Source organism: Haliotis rufescens, unplaced genomic scaffold, assembly GCF_023055435.1.
Source record: "Haliotis rufescens isolate VD_foot unplaced genomic scaffold, xgHalRufe1.0.p SCAF_3, whole genome shotgun sequence".
Lineage (NCBI taxonomy): Eukaryota > Metazoa > Mollusca > Gastropoda > Lepetellida > Haliotidae > Haliotis > Haliotis rufescens.
In genome coordinates this window covers 27,620,386-27,641,432 of record NW_025964001.1, presented here as the reverse complement: position 1 = coordinate 27,641,432, position 21,047 = coordinate 27,620,386, and the positions used below count along the sequence as shown (strand labels likewise).

General features: G+C 38.2%; 1 protein-coding gene across 1 annotated transcript; it reads right to left on the bottom strand.

Annotated features, from left to right (window-relative positions):
* Window positions 1–229: 229 nt before the first annotated feature.
* Window positions 230–20,377, bottom strand: LOC124145180 (protein kintoun-like). The gene is made up of 3 exons (XM_046514870.2): window positions 18,711–20,377; window positions 4,185–4,340; window positions 230–3,259 (listed from the first exon to the last, which is right to left on the bottom strand). The coding sequence occupies exons 1-3, from the start codon at window positions 20,373–20,375 to the stop codon at window positions 2,069–2,071; spliced, it is 3,012 nt and encodes a 1,003-aa protein (XP_046370826.2). The 5' UTR covers window positions 20,376–20,377; the 3' UTR covers window positions 230–2,068.
* Between the last annotated feature and the right edge of the window lie 670 nt (window positions 20,378–21,047).

Sequence of the window (21,047 nt, the reverse complement as noted above, 5' to 3'; positions counted from 1 at the left end):
TGGTTGATCATGTGTCATTGTTCGATGATTATGTGGGTAGTTACTCATGTTGTCAACCACTGGTTTGCCTAGCCCATATTATCTACAGGTTGCTGTGAAATAGCTGGAATACGGCTGACTTCAACACAGAACAACATTCAGTCAATCTTCAACATAAATAGAAAACCAAAATATTAAACCAGGCCATGTATGCAGTACAACTCAAAGGATACATAACAGACAAAAGACGTGTTTGTCCAGGAATTTATTTTCAATCGATATTCCCAATCCATGCATCCAATGTCCACCCATCTCTTGCTCTAATCGAAGCATGCCACTCAACTCTGCTCAATCAACAAACATATTGTATACAAATTATCACATACACAAATACAAAGTGTGAAATACAAAATAACAAATGTTAACAAGTGATGACCAACTGTTTTGGCAAGTTTCTAATACAAAATGGAAATGAAACATCACTACAAAATATGTATAAACATGACAAATGTTTTTTTAGACCGATTGTCAGAAATCACGATTCCAAACAAAGTCAATGTCAAATGGTTAACTGCTTCTGATAGAATTCAGGATTGTCAGATAAATCGTTCACTCAAGCTGCTCATCAATTAAGTTCATAAAACATGTTCAATTGTGTGATTAATCACATTGATACAACAGGTATTTTATCATCAGTGAAGCAAGTTTGGATTTCTCAAGAAGAAAAACATAGTGCACATGATGCAAGCATGCATCCCTTAATATACACATCAAGCACAACATACTTCCTGATATAATCAAATCTTTTTGACAATCTTGGCCAAAAAGTCAGTAATGCAATGAGTGTCTAAGTTCTAAATTCAAGCTCTATCAATCACATTATACACAAACAGTGATAAACGAAATTTGATGAAAGCACCTAAAGTAACACTACTGATGCACTGGCAGATCCTGGGGGGAGCCGGCAGGGAGTATGCAGCCACCTTTTTTCAGACACCTTACCTGTCAACACAGCACACACACCTTTTCAAAATCTAAGTATCATATAAAATAGACTAATATGTCGTGCCGCAGTGATCTGGTGACCTTTCACAAGTGAGAGCATGGATCAGAGTGACTGTAAAAGTGAGGACACTCTGAAAATCTCACCTAAATCTGTAGGAATCACTTATATGTGATGTGAGCGTTGGGCGACAACTGACAAAATTGTCTTGTTCATGTCAAGTCAGGGGAAACAAAAATTAACAATACTTTACATTTGAAATGGAATGATATTATTTCAGCAAACAGATTATCTAAACTAAACAATAATCAATGCATGTAATAGAATATTCATGAATGGTTGATAGTAAAATAAAAGTTAATCTTACAAGGATTATTCAAAAATAACATTGAATATTGACAAGACAAGCACCTGAACTGTTACTTTGATACTAAAGATACAGTCAGAAAATTCTGTTTAAATGTTTTAGAAACTTCTTACAGAATATAGTACAATCTATGAATCTGTACAGAAAATATATTTTCATCAGAATAATCATAGCCAAAAATTATGTACCTAATATTATCATGTTTCTATCTCATCAAAATAGTTTTTCAAAACTCCTGTGATTTTAGGGGAGAAATATGCAGTTTTTTCATCACCATGTATCATTTGACAAACAATTCAATGCAAGCATATGTAAACATCTTACCACAAAAACTGTGGTCATGCACCAATCAGGCAGATTCAGTGAAAACTGAACTATCACATTCTGGGATGTGGTACTTTCAAAAATACAAAATTCATACTCATAATATGGTATTATTGCCCTAATTCAAGAAGCTATCACATCAACAACATAACAAAAACATTATCCTATTAAGAAGATTTTTGTTAGAAAAAAACAAACAAAAACACATACTAAATGCTAGTAATTACACAAGTAAATGCAGTTATTTACATTTATTTTAATTCTTGTTTAATCAGTTCCCAAATGCCATTATAATGCTTTGTTTCCCAAAATCTATAAAAAATAAAGAATTCCCCAAATATGTAACAACTTCAGTGTTACTATATGTATTGCCACCATGAAAGTAGCAGAAATCTTTAATCGACATCAAGGTCGTAAATCACAGAGTTGCTGAAGCTGAAGGCACATTGTGTCTTGTGGTCACTAGGATCCAAGCCAGTGCCATGCTCCTCCCAGCTGAGAACTGTCTCGATCTCACTGTTGCCTGGATTGCTGGAGTTGTCTCCCTTGTTACATTCTTCCCCATTCTGTATCAATGGTACCTTGATCTTCTCAGATTCGTTGCACTTTCCTGACTCAATATCAATGTTCTCTGCTTGTACTTTTATGACAGAGGAATCCTGAGCTTCAGCTGCTTTTCTGAGATCCTCAGGGCCAGAAATGTTGCTGGCTGAGACAACATTATCACCCTCCCCACCTTCCATGCATGACAAGTTGAAGCTTTTTGAAGCATCTTTCACATCCTCACAAGCTGCCTGATTCTCATTCTTCTCGTACACATCATTCACACAAGGAGCAACCTCTGTGCAAGTCCTCTCATCATCATCATTTCCATCATCATCACTATCAGCTGCCTGGGAATTATAACATGCTGCCACATTGGTCTTGATCGCCGCCACCATTTTCTTCTTCTTCTCACACACACTCATCTCACTGCCAGCATCAGTGGCACTAGTCCTAAAATCTTTATTATCTTTTTCAGCCTTCACACTTCCCTCCCTTGCTCCTTTAGCATCCACTTTTCTTCCCTTCTTGCCTTCCACCTTCTCTCCTTCATCCTCCTCAGCAATCTGCTCAAAGTGATCATCTTCCTCCTTGTCCTCCGCAGGGGAGTGAGAGTCGTGACTCAGTTCCTCCCCACTGCTTCCCTCAGAACCACTGTTTCTGCGTCTTCTTCCATTAACCTTCTTCTCCTCCTTCTTCCTGGCACGCCTTCGCTTACTCCTCAGAGCAGTCTTCATGCTGGTTGGGGCGGTGTTCTTCTTGTACGTGGCACTGTCGATGTGACTGTTGAAGGTGACAGACTTCTTACAGCAGCCCTCAAGTGGACTGTCCTCTTGTCCAGACCGAGGAGACTCTCCCCCACTGCGCGACGCCTCACTGCTGCGCGACTCTGCCCCGCTGCAAAGATGATCATCACTGGACTCGGATAAAGTCCTCTGTTTCAGAATGCTGTGTAGTTTGGGAAGCGCTTTCTTGTGGACCACCTCTATATCTGCTGAAGATGGTGGGTCGTACTCATTGTCTTCTTCATCTTGAAGCGGAGCCTGCAAAACAGAGTTGATTCCGTGCAATCCCAAACGTACATTAATGTAACTTTTACCACAATGCCGTTGCAATAAGACAATGTTAAGATAAAACAAAGTCAGATTTTGGTGATGGAAAATAATATTATTGTTCATGTAAAACATTATTCTGAAGGCCTTTTCAACTTGTATCATATCTGTGCATATTTATTGACAATATTTTCAAATATACTTATATTTTCTTATGTATATTTCTACATCATCCTGTTGATTCAACTTAAATATTGACAATTACATCATAGTTTCAACACCCTCATGATCATTATATCATAAACCCAACATACCACTATACTAATAAATAAGGTAATGCACAGATATCACTCAATCATCCCCATTCACACACACTTTAAAGAGTACATACCATAGTTATAGTGTCAGAGACACCACATGATCAAATGGGAGGAGTTTCACAGAAACACAACACTAAGTATGGGATTCACATATTGTACCAATGTGGAGTATGGAACCCAGGCACCTCAAACGCTACTAGTCAATGAGGACTACAAGCATTGGATGTTAAATTGTCCTCAGCACAATTGAGAAGGCTGTTCTTGTGACACCAGCACCACTTTCCCTGAGACCTGTGAAGATCCGGGGACAGAATCGGTCTTCAGCAACCCATGCTTGCTTGCCATAACAGGCCACTATGCTTGTCATAAGAGGCAACTATAGGGATCAGGTGGTCAGACTCTCTGACTTGGTTGATGCATGTCATTGTATCCCAATTGGGTTGATCAGTGCTTGTGATGTCAATCACTGGCTTGTCTGGTCTGTTCCAGACATTATTATTTACAGACCACCGTCATAAAGCTGGAATATTGCTGAGTGCGGCGTTAAACAACAAATAAATAAGCAAACAAACAAACAAACAAACAAACAAACCTACCCTGATGTTAATGGTAAGTTTCTTATCCTTCATCTCTGTCACTTGAAGGAAGGGACTGTGTCCAGGATGTCTCTGGGCTTCTTCTAGTTCCTCGGCCTCCTCGTCTAGCTCTGTCAGTTGCCTCTGGAGACTCACATCCGTCAGCAACAGCTTCTCCTACAACAAGACACAGAGCATCAGGAGGACTGTCATATAGGCTACTACACAGTCAGTCAGTCAGTCAGTCCATCAGGACAACCGTCATGAAAAATCCTTTATTTCAAAAGTGTTTGAATTGAAACATAAGTTTTGTACAATGTTTGGTTAGTTTCTTGTTTAACGCCACACTCAGCAATATTCCAGCAATATGACCATGATGACAGCGATCTGTAGATAATCAAGACTTCGAGTGAAGACCTATTCTACAATGAGTATGCGAGTGTAATATTTTCTTTATTACTCATTACTTCTTAATCCTTTTGAGGTCCCTATTAGAAAAATGCACTGATCATGCCCGCCATCTTAGAAAACCACATTTCTACAACGATGTCAAGAATCTTCCTCTAAGACATCATTCCGACCTTACATCACAATAAGATTAATATAATATGCCGTCCGGATGACATAAACAATACACTGATGCGCGTGATTTGCTCTCATGCACATACAATTTTTATGAACTGAGTTATATCGAACCCTGTGCGTAATAAAGAATACTACCCATCACTGGCACGACACAAAGAAATTGAGAGCTTTACCATCAACAAGACCACAACTTTCCAATAATCCATTCATGCACATGTGAACCCCTCTGAATTCTAAGTTTCAAGAGTCTTCATCACAAGACCTATACCCCTCGGCTCAGTGCAGAGTTAAATGATTAAACTATCATGAATATGGAACAGGTTTTTTTAAATGTTCAAGAAAAAAGGCTCAGCCTTCAATTGATTCTATGTCCCTGCTGAAATAGAACTCGAAAAGGTTCAAAAAAGCTTCAAAGAAAATGCAGTAACAACCTAAGCACTAGGATGATCCGTAGGAAGAGAAGAGGGCAAGGCTACACTTTCATTTTCTGGTATAAGGCTTGAACAACAGCAGCCAAAAAAAATAATCCGAAAACAAAAGAAAAATAGTTCATTTGTACGACCGCACTATATTGATGAATAAGACAGAAAAACATGTAGCTGTGATAATCAAACAGAGAATTACTTTTGGTGCACTAACATACTGAAAACAATTACCCTCCTCTAATGCTTGTTATATTTTTAGATGACCCTCCCCAAGTCTTTGTACATTTTGTTTCGTGACCCTCCCCAAATATGTGTATTATCTTTTATGACCCTCCCCTAGAGACTGCCAAATGTTTTGGTGACCCTCCTGATTCCCTCTGACCCACCCCTATCATAAACAACTGGTCCCTCTCTAACCAACACAACATAAACTCAAACACCACTTCCCCCGCCCACCTCCATCTCCGCAAAATTCAAATACTGAGCTGCAGTCTTTTACCTTCCCTCTTTTCTGACCTTCTCAACATGCCCAAGGTATCTGGTTAAAGAAAACCATAACATGAGAAACGTGTGACCTGACAACAGAGTATATGCTGAAAGTGTTATATCAGTTCCGCCATCAAGAACAGTGAGAAGCTTCCTTCATCATTCATGTTCCTGTTAGATCACGTTCCACTCAATACATGCCCATGCTACTTACTTCCACATCATGTTTGCTTCCTAGTCAACCTGATCCAACCTATGCAATCTAATTATTGTAAGCATGGATCATGTAATAAGTCTGCAGCTTAATACTGTATAAACCATAGACAGGTAACGCCCTTTAGCCAAGCTATTGAGTCTGTTACCTGACATGCACTATCCTGGTATCACACCATCCAGCAGCCATGGTCGAAATAACCACCAACTGTAAACAACGTCATACCCCAAAACAAACATCCTTAAATATCAAAAAAGAGGTTGGGTTGTTTTTTGCCATGTCCCAAATTGCTTTTCTTTTTCATACTAGTTTTTTCACACATACCTTTTATACTTACAGATGAAAAATTGTCAAAGAAGTAAGTTCTCACACACACACACACACACACAAAAAGACAATAGCACTAATATGGGTTTTATCAGAACTCTTAATTGGCCACTGTTTATATTTGATAACCAAAATGGTATAGTCCATTTCAAAACCCTCAACTTGAACCCAGCATGACTTGGGCCACACCCATCATCCCCGTCCCAATAATAAATTACAAGTCTAACCCTCTAAAATATAACTCAATAATGTTTGTCAAGAAATATAGTTCATAAACATATGGAAATGATTGTCACATTTCCCTATTCTGCTTCACTATGATCATGATGATGCACAAACAAATTGAACTGATGCCATTAAACAGGTCGACTGGCAAATGTTGTGATTTTGCTCATTTATTACTGGTATTGACTGTATCAGCTTGTTCGTGCCAGCTTCAAGGCCATCTGTTAGCTAGGCTAGAGACACAAAAATCAATCAATTATGGGCGAGACTTGTCTCCACATGAAAACCAAGCCAAAGTGGTGTGTATCACGGCCCCAATGTTCGTGTGGACACCAAGCCTTGTCACTACTGCACAAGGAGCAACACAGAATACTACAATAAATATTTACATATCAGCTATATCATTCAAATAAATGGGTATTGCTAAATAACAAATATAACGGAAAAACTAGTTTGGCTTTCATTTGCAAATCATGATACTTGAGTCAAATTCAAGGACTAACTGAGTTGATCTTTCATACATTTTTTTCTGTATTATTGTCATTGCTTATAGAATTTGAAGCTTAACAGATCTTACAAAAAGCATGTTAAATGATGGTTAATTTGACTGTACTATCACATTGTAATTCAGCTACATTTATTGGAACCTGTACCACAACATATATTCAGCATGATTAGCAATTCAAATATTCTTTTATTACCTAATAAAAACACCTGCATAAAAACATTTATCTTCTTAAATCTATGTGATCAAAAAAGAGTGGAGCAAGTAATATGGTGCATTCATAGTAACAAATTGTTTGGGCGAAACATTTAATCATGTTAACTGAACTCATAGTATGCATGGTTTAAGCTTGCTGTCTTAAGTTCATTGTCACACAAACACTTCATAGAAACCTGACTTCTTGTGTACAGTTATGCATTGTTTGTATTGCCAAACCACTTCAAACATTATTGTTATTATGTGTACAGTGAAATATTACAGATTTTTACCCTAAATTGGACATGGGCTTCACACACTGTACCCATGAGAGGAATCGAACCTGAAACCATCAGTAACTAATTTAAAAAACTTCTTGGGGAAGTTAGAAATTGTAACAACCGGCCAGTATATTATAATATCATTAATATTTTAGTCATCAAAACTGTATGGCAAGTTACAAGTTACATATAATATCATGCTGACAAAAACTAGAATGTGTTGATAAAATTGTTGTTTCTATTGTCTTTCAACAAGACAAATCAAACTGACAGTGAACACTCCAACAAGGAGATTTTGTCTAACATTAGGAAGCACCTGAACGGTTTTATGTGTCCCCACTTTGAGTGAGTGAGTGAGTGAGTGTGGATTTACGCTGCTTTTAGCAATATTCTGACAATATTTTACGGCAGGGGACCCCAGACGTGGGCTTCACACACTGTACCCATAAGAGGAATCGAACCCGGGTCTTTGCCACTAGGCTACCCCTCCACCCCATCCCCACTTTGAAAGAACCCCTCGGACTATAATGACACCATGACCACATACCTTGGGCATGTTACCAAAGCTTAAATGGTTATTCTCCAATCTAAAACAAAATACTTCAGTGTATTTGCAAGGCAATATTAATATTCTTACAATATTTTACGGCAGGGGACACCAAACGTGGGCTTCACACACTGTACCAATAAGGGGAATCGAACCCGGGTCTTCGCCACTAGGCTACCCCTCCACCCCGTCCCCACTTTGAAAGAACCCCTCGGACTATAATGACACCATGACCACATACCTTGGGCATGTTACCAAAGCTTAAATGGTTATTCTCCAATCTAAAACAAATACTTCAGTGTATTTGCAAGGCAATATTAATAATAAACATACAAAGAAGAAAACACTCATCCTAAATATTAATGCAACACAACATAAGATATATATATATGTTCCTACCAAACATTCATTTTCTGCATGTTCAGGATTTCACACAAATTCTACAAAAAGGATTTTTTGGGAATAAATCACACTATGAAAAAATATTTTGACTTTAATTAAACACTTATTTGGTTCTTGCAAAACAGCTGTCATTTAGTTTTCTAAACAATGACACTGGAGAATAAGGTTTCTCATCAATAAGTTTCCTGATATGACTCATTCAAGATCGTAAACAAACATGGAGGTGACAAAGACGAAAACAGAAAATATCATTAATGCAATAAATTTCAAAAGAGAAAGCATATTTGATCTTTCTTTACAAACAAGGAAATGGATGTTGTCAAATGCAAAGATGCACAACCCCACAACAAACTCCCCACTTCCTGTTAAGCCATCTCAAACCCACATGGTTGACTCGCCCAGTTAGCCAGCCAGAGAGTAAACAATACTCACTGTCTTCCCCAAAACAACTTCTTCTAGACCTTCAAATACCAATGTCAGCAAGAAAAAGGACTGTAGTTCTCTTCAGTGGTTGAACTGGAAATGCATTCTAGTGAAGTTATTCCACAAGCCTGATGCAATTATTGGTACACAATGAAACCACGAGAATATTCTAGCCAGTGATCAAATCAGCAAGCTACAACTCAGCTCTCACTGCACTGCTCAGACAAGCTGACCTCTAGGGGTCATCTCATCACGTGACTGAGCATCTAGGTCAGGCATTGGCTTGCTTCATAGTAAACAACTTGACTATCTTAACCCCAGGCCAGCATGCTCATCCTCTATCACTGACACCTCTTCAAGTGCTTCTGTGTGGAAAATATGACAGCTATTTGATGAAGACAATAATGAAATTGAAAACTGTCAAGGACATTAGACATGTCGAAGGAGTCAGCTGCTTCCGTTATCATGGAAATGTGGTTTACCAGTTTAACACTTTCAGTCTCAGGATGACGTTTCAGTTTCAGTTTCAATTAGATGCTACTTATGATGCACAAACTACTGTACAAACTAAATCATGATGATGACAAGCTTCTAATTACTGAATACCCTAATATGCTTAATCCAATATATCATTATTTGTTGGTTTGTGGATATCTTAGTGAAAATTCATGGTCGTTAAATGAGAAAAAAATAAAACAAAAAAGCCAGTTAAGACTTAATTCTTGTTCTTCCAAGACGTTATTTAGATATATTGCCATTCGTGCAATATTTATTTAACTGCACGATATATTATCTATTGTTGTGCAATGGCAATGGCAATATATTATTAAACTGTTCTTGTTGGACTTACAGTTTAACTAATTGTACAAGTTGTAAGCACAATTACAATGACTTAGCTAATATTAACAATATTGGCAATATACAAAATGATATACACATGATATATTATCATAGAGTTTTGCAAATTTGAAATTTTTCAATTTTTCAATTTTTAATTATTGGGTTGATAGATCCATAAGATGATTTTGCATTGAAACAAAGACATATGACCATGATGACCTTGTGATAGCTTTGAAACAAATCAGTACCCTATATCTTCCTCCAACTTGACACCACAGACTAACCAATATGTTCAGTGTTATCTGGATTTCCATGTTCAATCAGAGTTTTCCCTAGTGTTCTACATGTGTCCTGCAATTTCCAAGAATAATTCCTTTAATATCAGGAAATGGCTATGTTTCATTAACATATGCACTTAAAGGAAATATTGGAAGTACTGCAATAAAAAGTACAGGTTTTCACAAACAAGTCTAACTGCAAAATTGTATCAACTCTGCATGTTCTGTAGCTGGACTTGTTTGTTGTTTAATGCAGCACTTAGCAATATTCCAGCGATATGACGTGGGCATAAATAATCAAGTCTGGACCAGGCAATCCAGTGGTTGACATCATGAGCATTGAGCCATGCAATTGGGATACGATGACATGCATCAACCAAGTCAGTGAGCCTGACGACCCGAACCCGTTAGTCACCTCTGATGATAAGCATACGTTGCTGGAGAACGATTTGAACCCGGATCTTCACGGGGATCTCCGAGACTGTTCATGCATAAGCTACAACAATTAACATGTTTTCAGCTGGTATTTCACACACCTCAACGGAGTTTATCTTATAACCAAAATACATATTGACTTCTAATACACAGTAATAGCAACAATGGGAACAGCACCATTAAGTAATTTCTCATTTCCTTCATCAGCATGATCAACCTTACAGGAACCATAATGATGCAGAATAAAATTGTTTAAAAAAGATGTTAAAAAATTGTAGGAAATCTCAAAGTAGATATTATTCTTTCAATAAGACATGAAAACCTATAGTACAATTTCTTATACTGAAGGTTGTAAAACTAGCCCAGCAAGTTTATCTCGTGTGCTTTGTTGATTCACATGACACATCTAACTGGTACACCAGGACACAAGCTGTTGACATTGTTGCAATAAAAGGTTCATCTTGCATCACTAACACTGGGACAACAGGCCCTATCCTTCATACAAACATGCTAACAAAGACTGCCACTGTCAGCTTCTCAGCACTGCATACATGCACAAACTTCCCAGATTTGTAGAATCAAACACACTAACAACCTATTGATGTCTTGTCTCAATAAGGATAAAAAAGGAGTGTGATGATTTCTTGCACATGATCCATATCAACATAAGTAATCAGAGCACTGTGTTGAATATGCAAGATACGAAGCCTTAACTATGTCCAAGGGTACAAGGAAATGTGCTGGGAACATGCTCTGTGCTCATACAGCACCAAGCGGGAGTGAGTTTTATATTTTACGCCCCTTTTAGCAATATTCCAGCAATATCACGGTGGGGGACACCAGAAATCGGCTTCACACATTGTACCCATGTCAGGAATCGAACCTGGGTCTTCGGCGTGTGGAGAAAAAACACTTTAACCACCAGGCTACCCGACCGCCCCATCACAAAGCAACATCGACATAAGCAAATGAGTGACTATAGTAAGGCTATTTGAAAATAGTGAAAAGCACTTGTCTTACTTAAAATACTAACTGCTGTGTAAACTAAAAATCTGTGTAAACTATGGTTAAACATGTGAAGTGTGTGCAAACATAATTCAATTCCTATGGATGTAAAATGAATTATGGGTTATTAATTAAGACATAAATTAATATACATTGTCAATATAACTTAATATAACAAGCATGAAATACTCATATCCTCTGCCAATATGACATGTCAGGTTTTGTGCAAGGCAAGAAATATTGTACGCCACGGTTTTCAGATCTGCTCCCGAGACGAGCACTACCACCATTTTCAGTCTCAGTCAAAGTCGTTGCCATGGAAACTTGAAAATAAAATGTTAAAAAATCCCCAACTATCAAAAGGCACCAGTTCACCACTAACCTATCTATGTGCCAAGTTTGGTTGAGATATCTCTCATGGTTTTTTAAGTACTGCTCCAGAAATGAAACGTGACGGATGGAAGGACAGAAGGCCAGATGGACATCACCCATTGCTATATTCCCCTTTCACTTCGTGGCGGGAGATAATAATATAACATAACTTGACCCTATAAACCATGACAACCAGATCACCAACATGTCAGTATCCCACACAAATAGAGGTGTGCAAAACACTATGACAGACATTGCAATACAAACTGGGAAGTTATTCAGAATGGCATTTTTTTCAGTTGCCTTTAACCTGTAAATCTTTATCCCAAATGTGATATATATACTACTCAAAAGAAATTAAGGAAAACCTGTTTCTTTCATATTACTATAGTTAATTTGTCCTGCCATGATAGATGAACTATAGTAATATGAGTGAGTGAGTATGGTTTTACGCCGCTTTTAGCAATATTCCAGCAATATCACGGTGGGGGACACCAGAAATGGGCTTCACACATTGTACCCATGTCAGGAATCGAACCCGGGTCTTTGGCGTGACGAGCGAACACTTTAACCACTAGGCTACCCAACCGCCCCTATAGTAAAATGAAATAATCGGGTGTTGCTTAACTTCTATTGAGTAGTATATATACAGGTGAGGGTAAACATTTATACACGTCGTTGTCTCCTGCCTTCTGTAAGAGTGTAAGCTGGCACGGTATCCCTATCATGAATTGAGTAGTATTGTTCAGACTGAGTGAACGTAGGACTCATACTGTCGACACTTTGGGAGAGAAGAGAAGCTTGCACACAACACAGATTAACTTTTTCCACTCAGTGTCTCAACACAAACACCCTCTGTTTAAACTATGCAATACCTATTGAGAAAGTCTGGAAATCTTCTAAAACTCTGCACACATGCTCCCATGTTTACTTTTATTTATCACTTGAAATGAAGCTTAACATGTGTCAGTTCCATGCCCAAATGGCATCCTATACATATGCCACCATCTCCAAGCATTCCAGTCTAATTTATCCCCAATCTGGACACACAGAATATCCCTATAAAATGCTTGTGTAGTAAATCATGTACAATGATAAACACAGCAATAAGCTTAAGACTTCCCTCACCCATGTTCGTAGTTTGTCCATAATGAACTCCAACACAAAATATATGGATCTGACATTCGAGATTACAAACAACATCAATATCAAAGGCACCAGGAAAGAACTATTATCACAGTTCTCAGGAATGATTATCAACTGACTGCCATGAATATCATCATGATCAAGTGACATTTTTAATATCAAAAGCCCTTTGATTTTATATCCAGCAATTAAATCACAGCATGTTCTTTCAACACAGAATTTGAGCTAAAAATTACTTGACGAATCTAAAATCTCTTGAACATGTTGAAGCGAGTTAAAAACTAGAAGGAAGTAAAACCCTGTTACGAGGATCATGCAAGCACATCATTACGTGTTTCAACATGCTGACAGGGTAGTCAACTGTACTGGCGACGCAGGTTCATATTTCTGCTGCAATACCATTTCCTGAAAACTTTCAATGAAAAATGATAAAATAACGAAGTAAAAATAAACATCGGAGACGTCACGATCTACGGAATATCCTTTTTTCAGAAAGCCTGTAGCCCTGAATATAGCATTAGCACTTCAAAGCACTACAAACATGACAAGATGACCAGCAGGTAAGTTGTATGAGCTGAGAAAGTGCACTACTTACCAACACCCACACGATGATATGCAATAGATAGTCGTACATCACATGCAGCATTGACTGCACCATTCCTGGCTTAACCGTCTCTACCATTGCCATTCTCACAGTACCTCTTACAACAACAGTTCAACCTTGAACACTGGTGGTGTTTAGCACATGTACTGACTGCATCTTGAAGGCAGGCTAGAGGTGTAGCAGCTCACGGTAGTGTTTCTAGAAGGATAACATGCCCACGCTCACACACACACACATATGTGGGTCAAGTTGAGCTATGCCTCACTGGTTCAAACTGCACAGCTCTCAGTCTCTCTCTCTATTACCGAGCAATTACCATGATTGGAACTCATCTACTGATCAATTGATTGCAAACACTTTTCAGGTTGCCTGACCACGGCAGTCGACAGGAGACTAATCACGGCACCCTGGCAGTTCTATATATAACAATGGTCACACTGATGCCATGGAGAATATGCTCAACATCAGATACCCGCCTGGAGGGCTTCATCACAGCCTCATTAGGAAGACAAACCTGACGGTCATGTCTGACAACATCTATATATGCGTTATTTCTCCATGTAGCCAGTTTGGTAGTGCAGGTACTGATTTGCTATGGATCAATATATTATATTTATAAACAGATTAAGGTAACTTTGAAGTTTTTATCTGATAACAGAGAGGAAAATAAGCACGATAAGATACACAATCATTCAAATTTCTGATGTGCTACATGAAATTGGGGAAAAAAACACTGAATCATAGTGTATTCATGTAGATGTGTGATTGTTGTATTCATGTAGATGTGTGATTGTTGTATTCATGTAGATGTGTGATTGTTGTATTCATGTAGATGTGTGATTGTTGTATTCATGTAGATTTGTGATTGTTGTATTCATGTAGATGTGTGATTGTTGTATTCATGTAGATGTGTGATTGTTGTATTCATGTAGATGTGTGATTGTTGTATTCATGTAGATGTGTGATTGTTGTATTCATGTAGGTGTGTGATTGTTGTATTCATGTAGGTGTGTGATTGTTGTATTCATGTAGATGTGTGATTGTTGTATTCATGTAGGTGTGTGATTGTTGTATTCATGTAGGTGTGTGATTGTTGTATTCATGTAGATGTGTCATTGTTGTATCCATGTAGGTGTGTGATTGTTGTATTCATGTAGGCATGTGATTGTTGTATTCATGTAGGCATGTGATTGTTGTATCCATGTAGGCATGTGATTGTTGTATCCATGTAGGCATGTGATTGTTGTATCCATGTAGGCATGTGATTGTTGTATCCATGTAGGCATGTGATTGTTGTATTCATATAGGCATGTGATTGTTGTATTCATCATGTTCATGTCGGTGTGTGATTATTGTATTCATATAGGCATGTGATTGTTGTATTCATCATTGTTCATGTAGGCATGTGATTGTTGTGTCCATGTAGGTGCGTAGATATAGCTAGTTACTTTAATAAATAGGAATGTCTTAAGTTACCCTTTGAAAATGTTCTTCATCTGTTAGACCTACTAAATCTGAAAACACACACGTTTATCCCCTAATTCCAGACTGCATACAAACAGGTAGGCCTCAAAAGCTGCTGGACTGATCAACTGGTGTTGAATTTAACATTCCAAAATGAGAGTTTGAACTGACATTTGCTGCAGACTAGGGGCCAAATATTCGCCTAGAGCATGTCTAGATACATCACTAATTAGCTGAAAGGTTGAATACCTTGTATTGTGTGTAATCATGGTCACGTAATTGCAGAGAAGGAGTTGTGACCTACTGATATCACACTGGTCCGATACCTATTATTCTACTTGCACCAGTTAATTGCAATACATTGTGTTGAATGCAACACTAAATGACCTTGCTGATTCTATGATGAACCAGGGAGTTTATTTCATACATTACACATGACCAAATGCATTCCTTATGCTTTTGAAATGTTATAATCATACAAGCAAAGGTCCTGGACAAAGTGGCTGATGTGACAACCACCGATCCCTGTGATTCATGCTAATAAATACTATGCAGCTGTCATAAGCAATATTGACTTCTTGGGATGATTACAACACATAAGCCATGTGTGATCTCAATAATGAACCGTCACATTCTTGCAACTAGGAAACAGGAACTTAATTCAATATAAGATATAAGGAACGGCCCAAGATCTGTCGCTGAAGATATAGTTCTGACTCACTAACCTAAGCATAGAATTTGTGTTGTCTTATCTATACATCATGATGCTGGTCATGCTGGCAGTGACACACACATACACTGACATCATAGGAAATCCAAATATTAGAATTTTGCAATACTTGAACAGAGGGACATTTGTCTAGGTGGGATGAAGAATCAAGTCAATATTACCTGCATCCTGGTACAAGGCACATTCAGCATAACATTTGTTAGTATTCAAACTGACAGTTATGTCTGATACATTTAGAATCTCACAAATAAAGTTTCAGATTTGTACGTCTTTATATTTTTCAGATATTTTGAAAACATCAAAGATGGCCATCCACATGATCCAAGATCCATATCAAGTTTGGATTTTGATGGTTTGCAATGAACCATAAAAACCATCCATGTCAGGAACAATACAATGTTTACCATGTTTACTTGGTTTATGCTTAAACCATCTTGCAGTCTGGAGAGGTTCGAGAGATTGAGTATAACGTGCTAAAAGGAGACCAATGTGAATGTTAGGGTGTCTCCTTATCACTGTGACTTTAAGTACAGGTTCCATATTGGATATTGAGTTCAGAAATTTCCCAAATTTTCACCAAACATGACCATGATGACCAACATACAACTTCAACTCCTCTACAGACTACTACACCTACAGGTGACCATTCCACACAAGCTTACACAGGCAGTGATAGAAACTAACAATTTTAGTCCATCAAACTGTGGGTACTTTCAGGATATGTGCATGTTCCTATTACGTTTTACAGCCAGGAGTCATTAATTTATGACACTGGCAGCAGACCGGCCTGTGTTTCAACTTTGATCAATTTATGAGACCAGAGTGTAACCTGGTTTTCTTTTGTGCAACTTGGTATTCATGTCAACCAAAATGTCAAAATGCAGTATTTTGAGGTCTATCCAAAACTAACAAGTCTCTGGTCTGGTGCAATTCAGAAATGAATTTTGGCTACTTTTACCCACTTTTGGTTCATTGCCATTGGATATGTTCAGTTCAGTGAAGAAAAGATAATGCTGTTCAGTATTTTTCAATATCCCTCATCTTGAAAAGTCACCAGTTCACAGCTAGACTATTCTGTATACAAGTTTCATCAGGAAATATTCAACGTTTTTGGAGTTCTGCTGGGGAAACGACCACAACCCTCATTTTCTGTAAGTCCAACTTGTCTTCATCATGTTCAAGACAAGAAAACAAAAATTTTAAAAATAAAAATCCCCTAATTATCAAAAGTCATCCGGTCCACCATTAGACTGATCTGTACAGCAAGTTTCAACAAAAAATATTTAACAGATTAGGAGTTCTGCTCCAGAACCAGAGGACAGACAGACAGGCTGATCGCTATATCCCCCCGTTTTTGAAACCAGGGGTATTAAAAAGCAAACACTCAACAACAGATTAGCATCTACCGGTACTCAGATTCGTATGCTCAGGAATATACATCGATATATACTCTTGACTATTGTACAATTACATTTGTATGTGCTGGCGGCTACCAGTTTGGGGTCTGAATACAACTCCTGTCTCCCCATTGTAGTAGGTTGATCTGTGGAGATGCCAAGGCAAGTACAAACCCAATATCCTATACATGTAGAACTGACTAAAACGAGGATCCCATGGTCACAATGTCCACTGAATATGTTTGTTGTTTAACGCTGCACCAAGCAATCTTCCAGCTGTATGATGACTGCCTGTAAATAATCAAGACTGGACCAGACAATCCAGAGATCCACACATTAGTGGTACAATGACACGCAATCAACCAAGTCATTTAGCCAGACCACCCTATCCATCTGGTCGCCTCTTAAGAGCAGCATCGGTTGGAGGAGACCAATTTTAACCCCAAAACCTTATGGGGAGACACACAGTATGAATAGTGAGTGGTAGGACCCAGCTATGACCGGTCTTACTATATGACACCGAAATGGATGCTCTCATCATGGAGCCCTTGTCTGTCAGGACCAGGCTTGATTACATCGCTTCAAATGAGTCTGTAGACAAATAGAGAATTTGCAATCACTGCCAAGTCTAATAGACTTCACAATGACATCTGAACCATGTGTGCCCCAAGATAACACATTGAGTGATAAATCTCTGAATCTTGAAGAACAATCCCTTCATCAATATTATCATGTCAGAAGAAAGCTTTTGCTCGGTCCCCTTTAGCATATTTACTGTATAGCAAGGGTTTACTAAAATTACTGCGACATTGTAGGTGTCCCCTGGGGCTGAAATGATGCACAAACAGCAAGCTATAAGTATTGAGCTTCTCTGTCCAAAAGATAAACAATTTAAAACAAAGTCTGCATGAATGTCAATCAACTATTTTGTTGACCATCTGCGTCAGAAAGTAAATGAATGAATGCTGTTGCACAATAATAGTAAGAAGAGTAAGGCTTATTAGCCTATTGCCAATGCTGTGTACATGTAGTGGGGTGTAATTTTGTTTGTCTGCCATTTTGTTGCCAGTTCAACAATTATATGCACCCGATTCATACTTTTTTATGTAACCATGTGTTGTCAGTGTGTTGACAAACTGCCATGCCTTGCCTATGATGATGAAATAATAGACTGCCATTAAATGGTCTTGAATGACTACTGAAGACTTCTTCGTCTTTTTTCAATCTGATATGTCTGATGCAGCCATAGAAATGCAGTCTTTTGTAGACTAGTCTGGAGGACTTGTGTAACCTTATTTTCTAGTTTGTAGGCAATTCTGCTTGAACAAGCAGATTTATTACATTCCAATTTGCAGCAAAATTGAAGCATTGAGAACTGGTTCAGAATATAAGCCCCCAAATCATGCAAATGCTACTAGTCGATGAGAACAACCATCATTAGATTATTACTTTCCTCAGCACAATTTTAATGGTAATCTAGCAGACAAGCATGAACTTCGGGGGCTGCTGATGTGCAAATAATTTTCATTGTGTGAAACAATACAAACTGAAATGTAACAGCTATTGCATAAATAAATGCACTGAATACAGAGTCGCACTGGTGAATTGTATCAGCCTCAGTATACCCTGTCTACATAATAATATGATAATTAGAGAATTACCTCAAGATGTGCAGAATCGACTCCTGCTTCAAATCTGTCCCACATCCCTCGACTGGATTTGTCCTTCAGGAGAACAAGCACCAGGTTCATATCAGAAAGGTCAGTGGTGCAATGGTCACTAGCAAGCTTGCATGATGGATCAAACTTCAAATATGTAGAATAGTACATAGGGAAACAGCCTGAACCAAGAGAAACAAAACTGATCCTAATGCTGTTGGAGTCTGGGAAGGAATTTGTGATTGTCTCTCCTGATATATTTCTGACGTTGAATATAAATGAGATGGTTTCATGGTCTTGATTGTATGTGTAATCGGGTAATGAAAATGCAGTGGACTGAGATGGCGAATAGGTGGATTTTTCAGAAGTTTGATTAGATTCCTGCACACCATGTACAGCAGTTTCATCTGGTTTGTCAGCCTTGGTTTCAAGAGATGACAAGACCTCAATTTTTGGTGTATCAGAAGCTTCGATTTCGCTGGTGTCATGTGCATCTCCATTTATCCGTTTCTCATCTTCAATGAAAGATGGTAGCTTTGGAGTTTCCAAAGGGACGACGGGAAGAGTTATTGTCAAGCATCTCTTTGACTTGTCATACTTGGCAGTTCCTTCATCGTCATTGACATTAAAAGGAAGCTTGATGTCTAGTTTATAGGCTGCTGGTGTTTTGGATTCTACTGTCAATCTTTGCTCAAAGATGTCAAGGTCAACATTTCCTGCAGATGGCAGAAGTGGCAGGAAGACTTTCACGACTAAATCTTTCGGGCGAGTTGAAGTGCGAGCATCAGGAGCATTGCGGTACTCTTGCAGGTCCATGTCAGATCTATGGGTTATTGTGTACTCTGGTGTAGTGACTTTGGTCTCTGTTTTTGCTTTAGATTTCTTTGTTTTGGCTTCTTTTTTCTTTGCCTCTTCTTCTCGTTTGGCAATTTCAGATTCTCTTTCCTTCATTTTTTCTGCTGTTGTTTTGTCTTCATATGGATATGGCATATTTTTCAGAATGTCAGCTGCTTCACTGTTGTCATTGCTCATTCTCTTACCATTTCCTTGTCTCGTCCTAATTACTGAAGCCTGGGGAATGCCTTTGAAATCCATTTTAGTTTTCTTGATATTCTTCCTGTCAAGTTTCACATCGAATTGCTTTTCAATGGCATCAATAGCAGTATCATGTACAAGTTTGAGAAACCGGTCATTGGTTTCCGACATTCTATACGTATCAGGGTGGAAAACGGCATCAAAAACTTGACATTTTTCTCCATTATCTTGGTCGTCACGAGGAGGAGACAATGAGTGAGGGATCTGCCACATGACACCACTTTTACCATTCGGACCCACCTGTCGTGTGTTTGTTGGCTTTGCAAGTTTTTCATTATGACAAATATTAATGAATGCTTTGGTAATACCATTCACACTTGTTTCCAAAACATGTCCAGGTTTCGGATGGATAAACTGCACATCCATCCCACGCTCATTTTCCATTTGAGATATCTCTTGCTCGTACAGACGCCTGTTTTCTGGATCAGAAATCTCTTGAGCATACTCAAGAAAAAGTTTTCGAAAGTTTTCATCTTTCAAAGCGTCACCTATTCGTTTCAATTCGTCTTGGGAGACATTCAAATCTTCCAATTTCGTCTTCGACGCCATGTTGCACCGGTATGCTATGAGCATGCGTCGTGTAAACAAATTACGAAGGGAAGCAACTCCAGCCGCCTTACTTGTACACACGCCCCCACATGTCGAGTGTTGTTATGGTGATTATATACACACACAGATTACCTCTTACGCTATGAGAAGATTAAGATCATTAAGACAGTTGTCCCTATATGTTTTAGTAAAAGGATTCATGACAGAAGCTGAGAAGCTAGAATAAATAATTTACCATCACAACTCATAAATGATTTAGAAAAACGTAAAACTTTATGGATAACAACTTTAGTTTATTGCATATAGCGACGTTTGGATGTAGATTCTTACACTGTTATCACCGTGCTTATTTGCCAACTTCTAGAATGCCAATCAAACAGTTCATAAATGATTAGTTTGAACTGAATCACAAAGGTCTAAATAATTGAATCAAAGCCAAGCAAACGAACGGTAGATTGCAGAGACCGACACGATGACACTAGCTTCAAAGTCACATTTTGTGGCCACCCAATCCTCATTTGTATTTGGTTCTTTGAACAAATTCTGGCAGTGGATAACACGTGGATAATATCTGATGACCTAAATCTAAAAAAAATGGATAAAAACTATTGTAATTTGAAAGATCATATGGAAGTATGGAAGAGTATTCACTCTGTGGAATGCTTCCTCACAAAGATGACCAAATAATTATGGAGA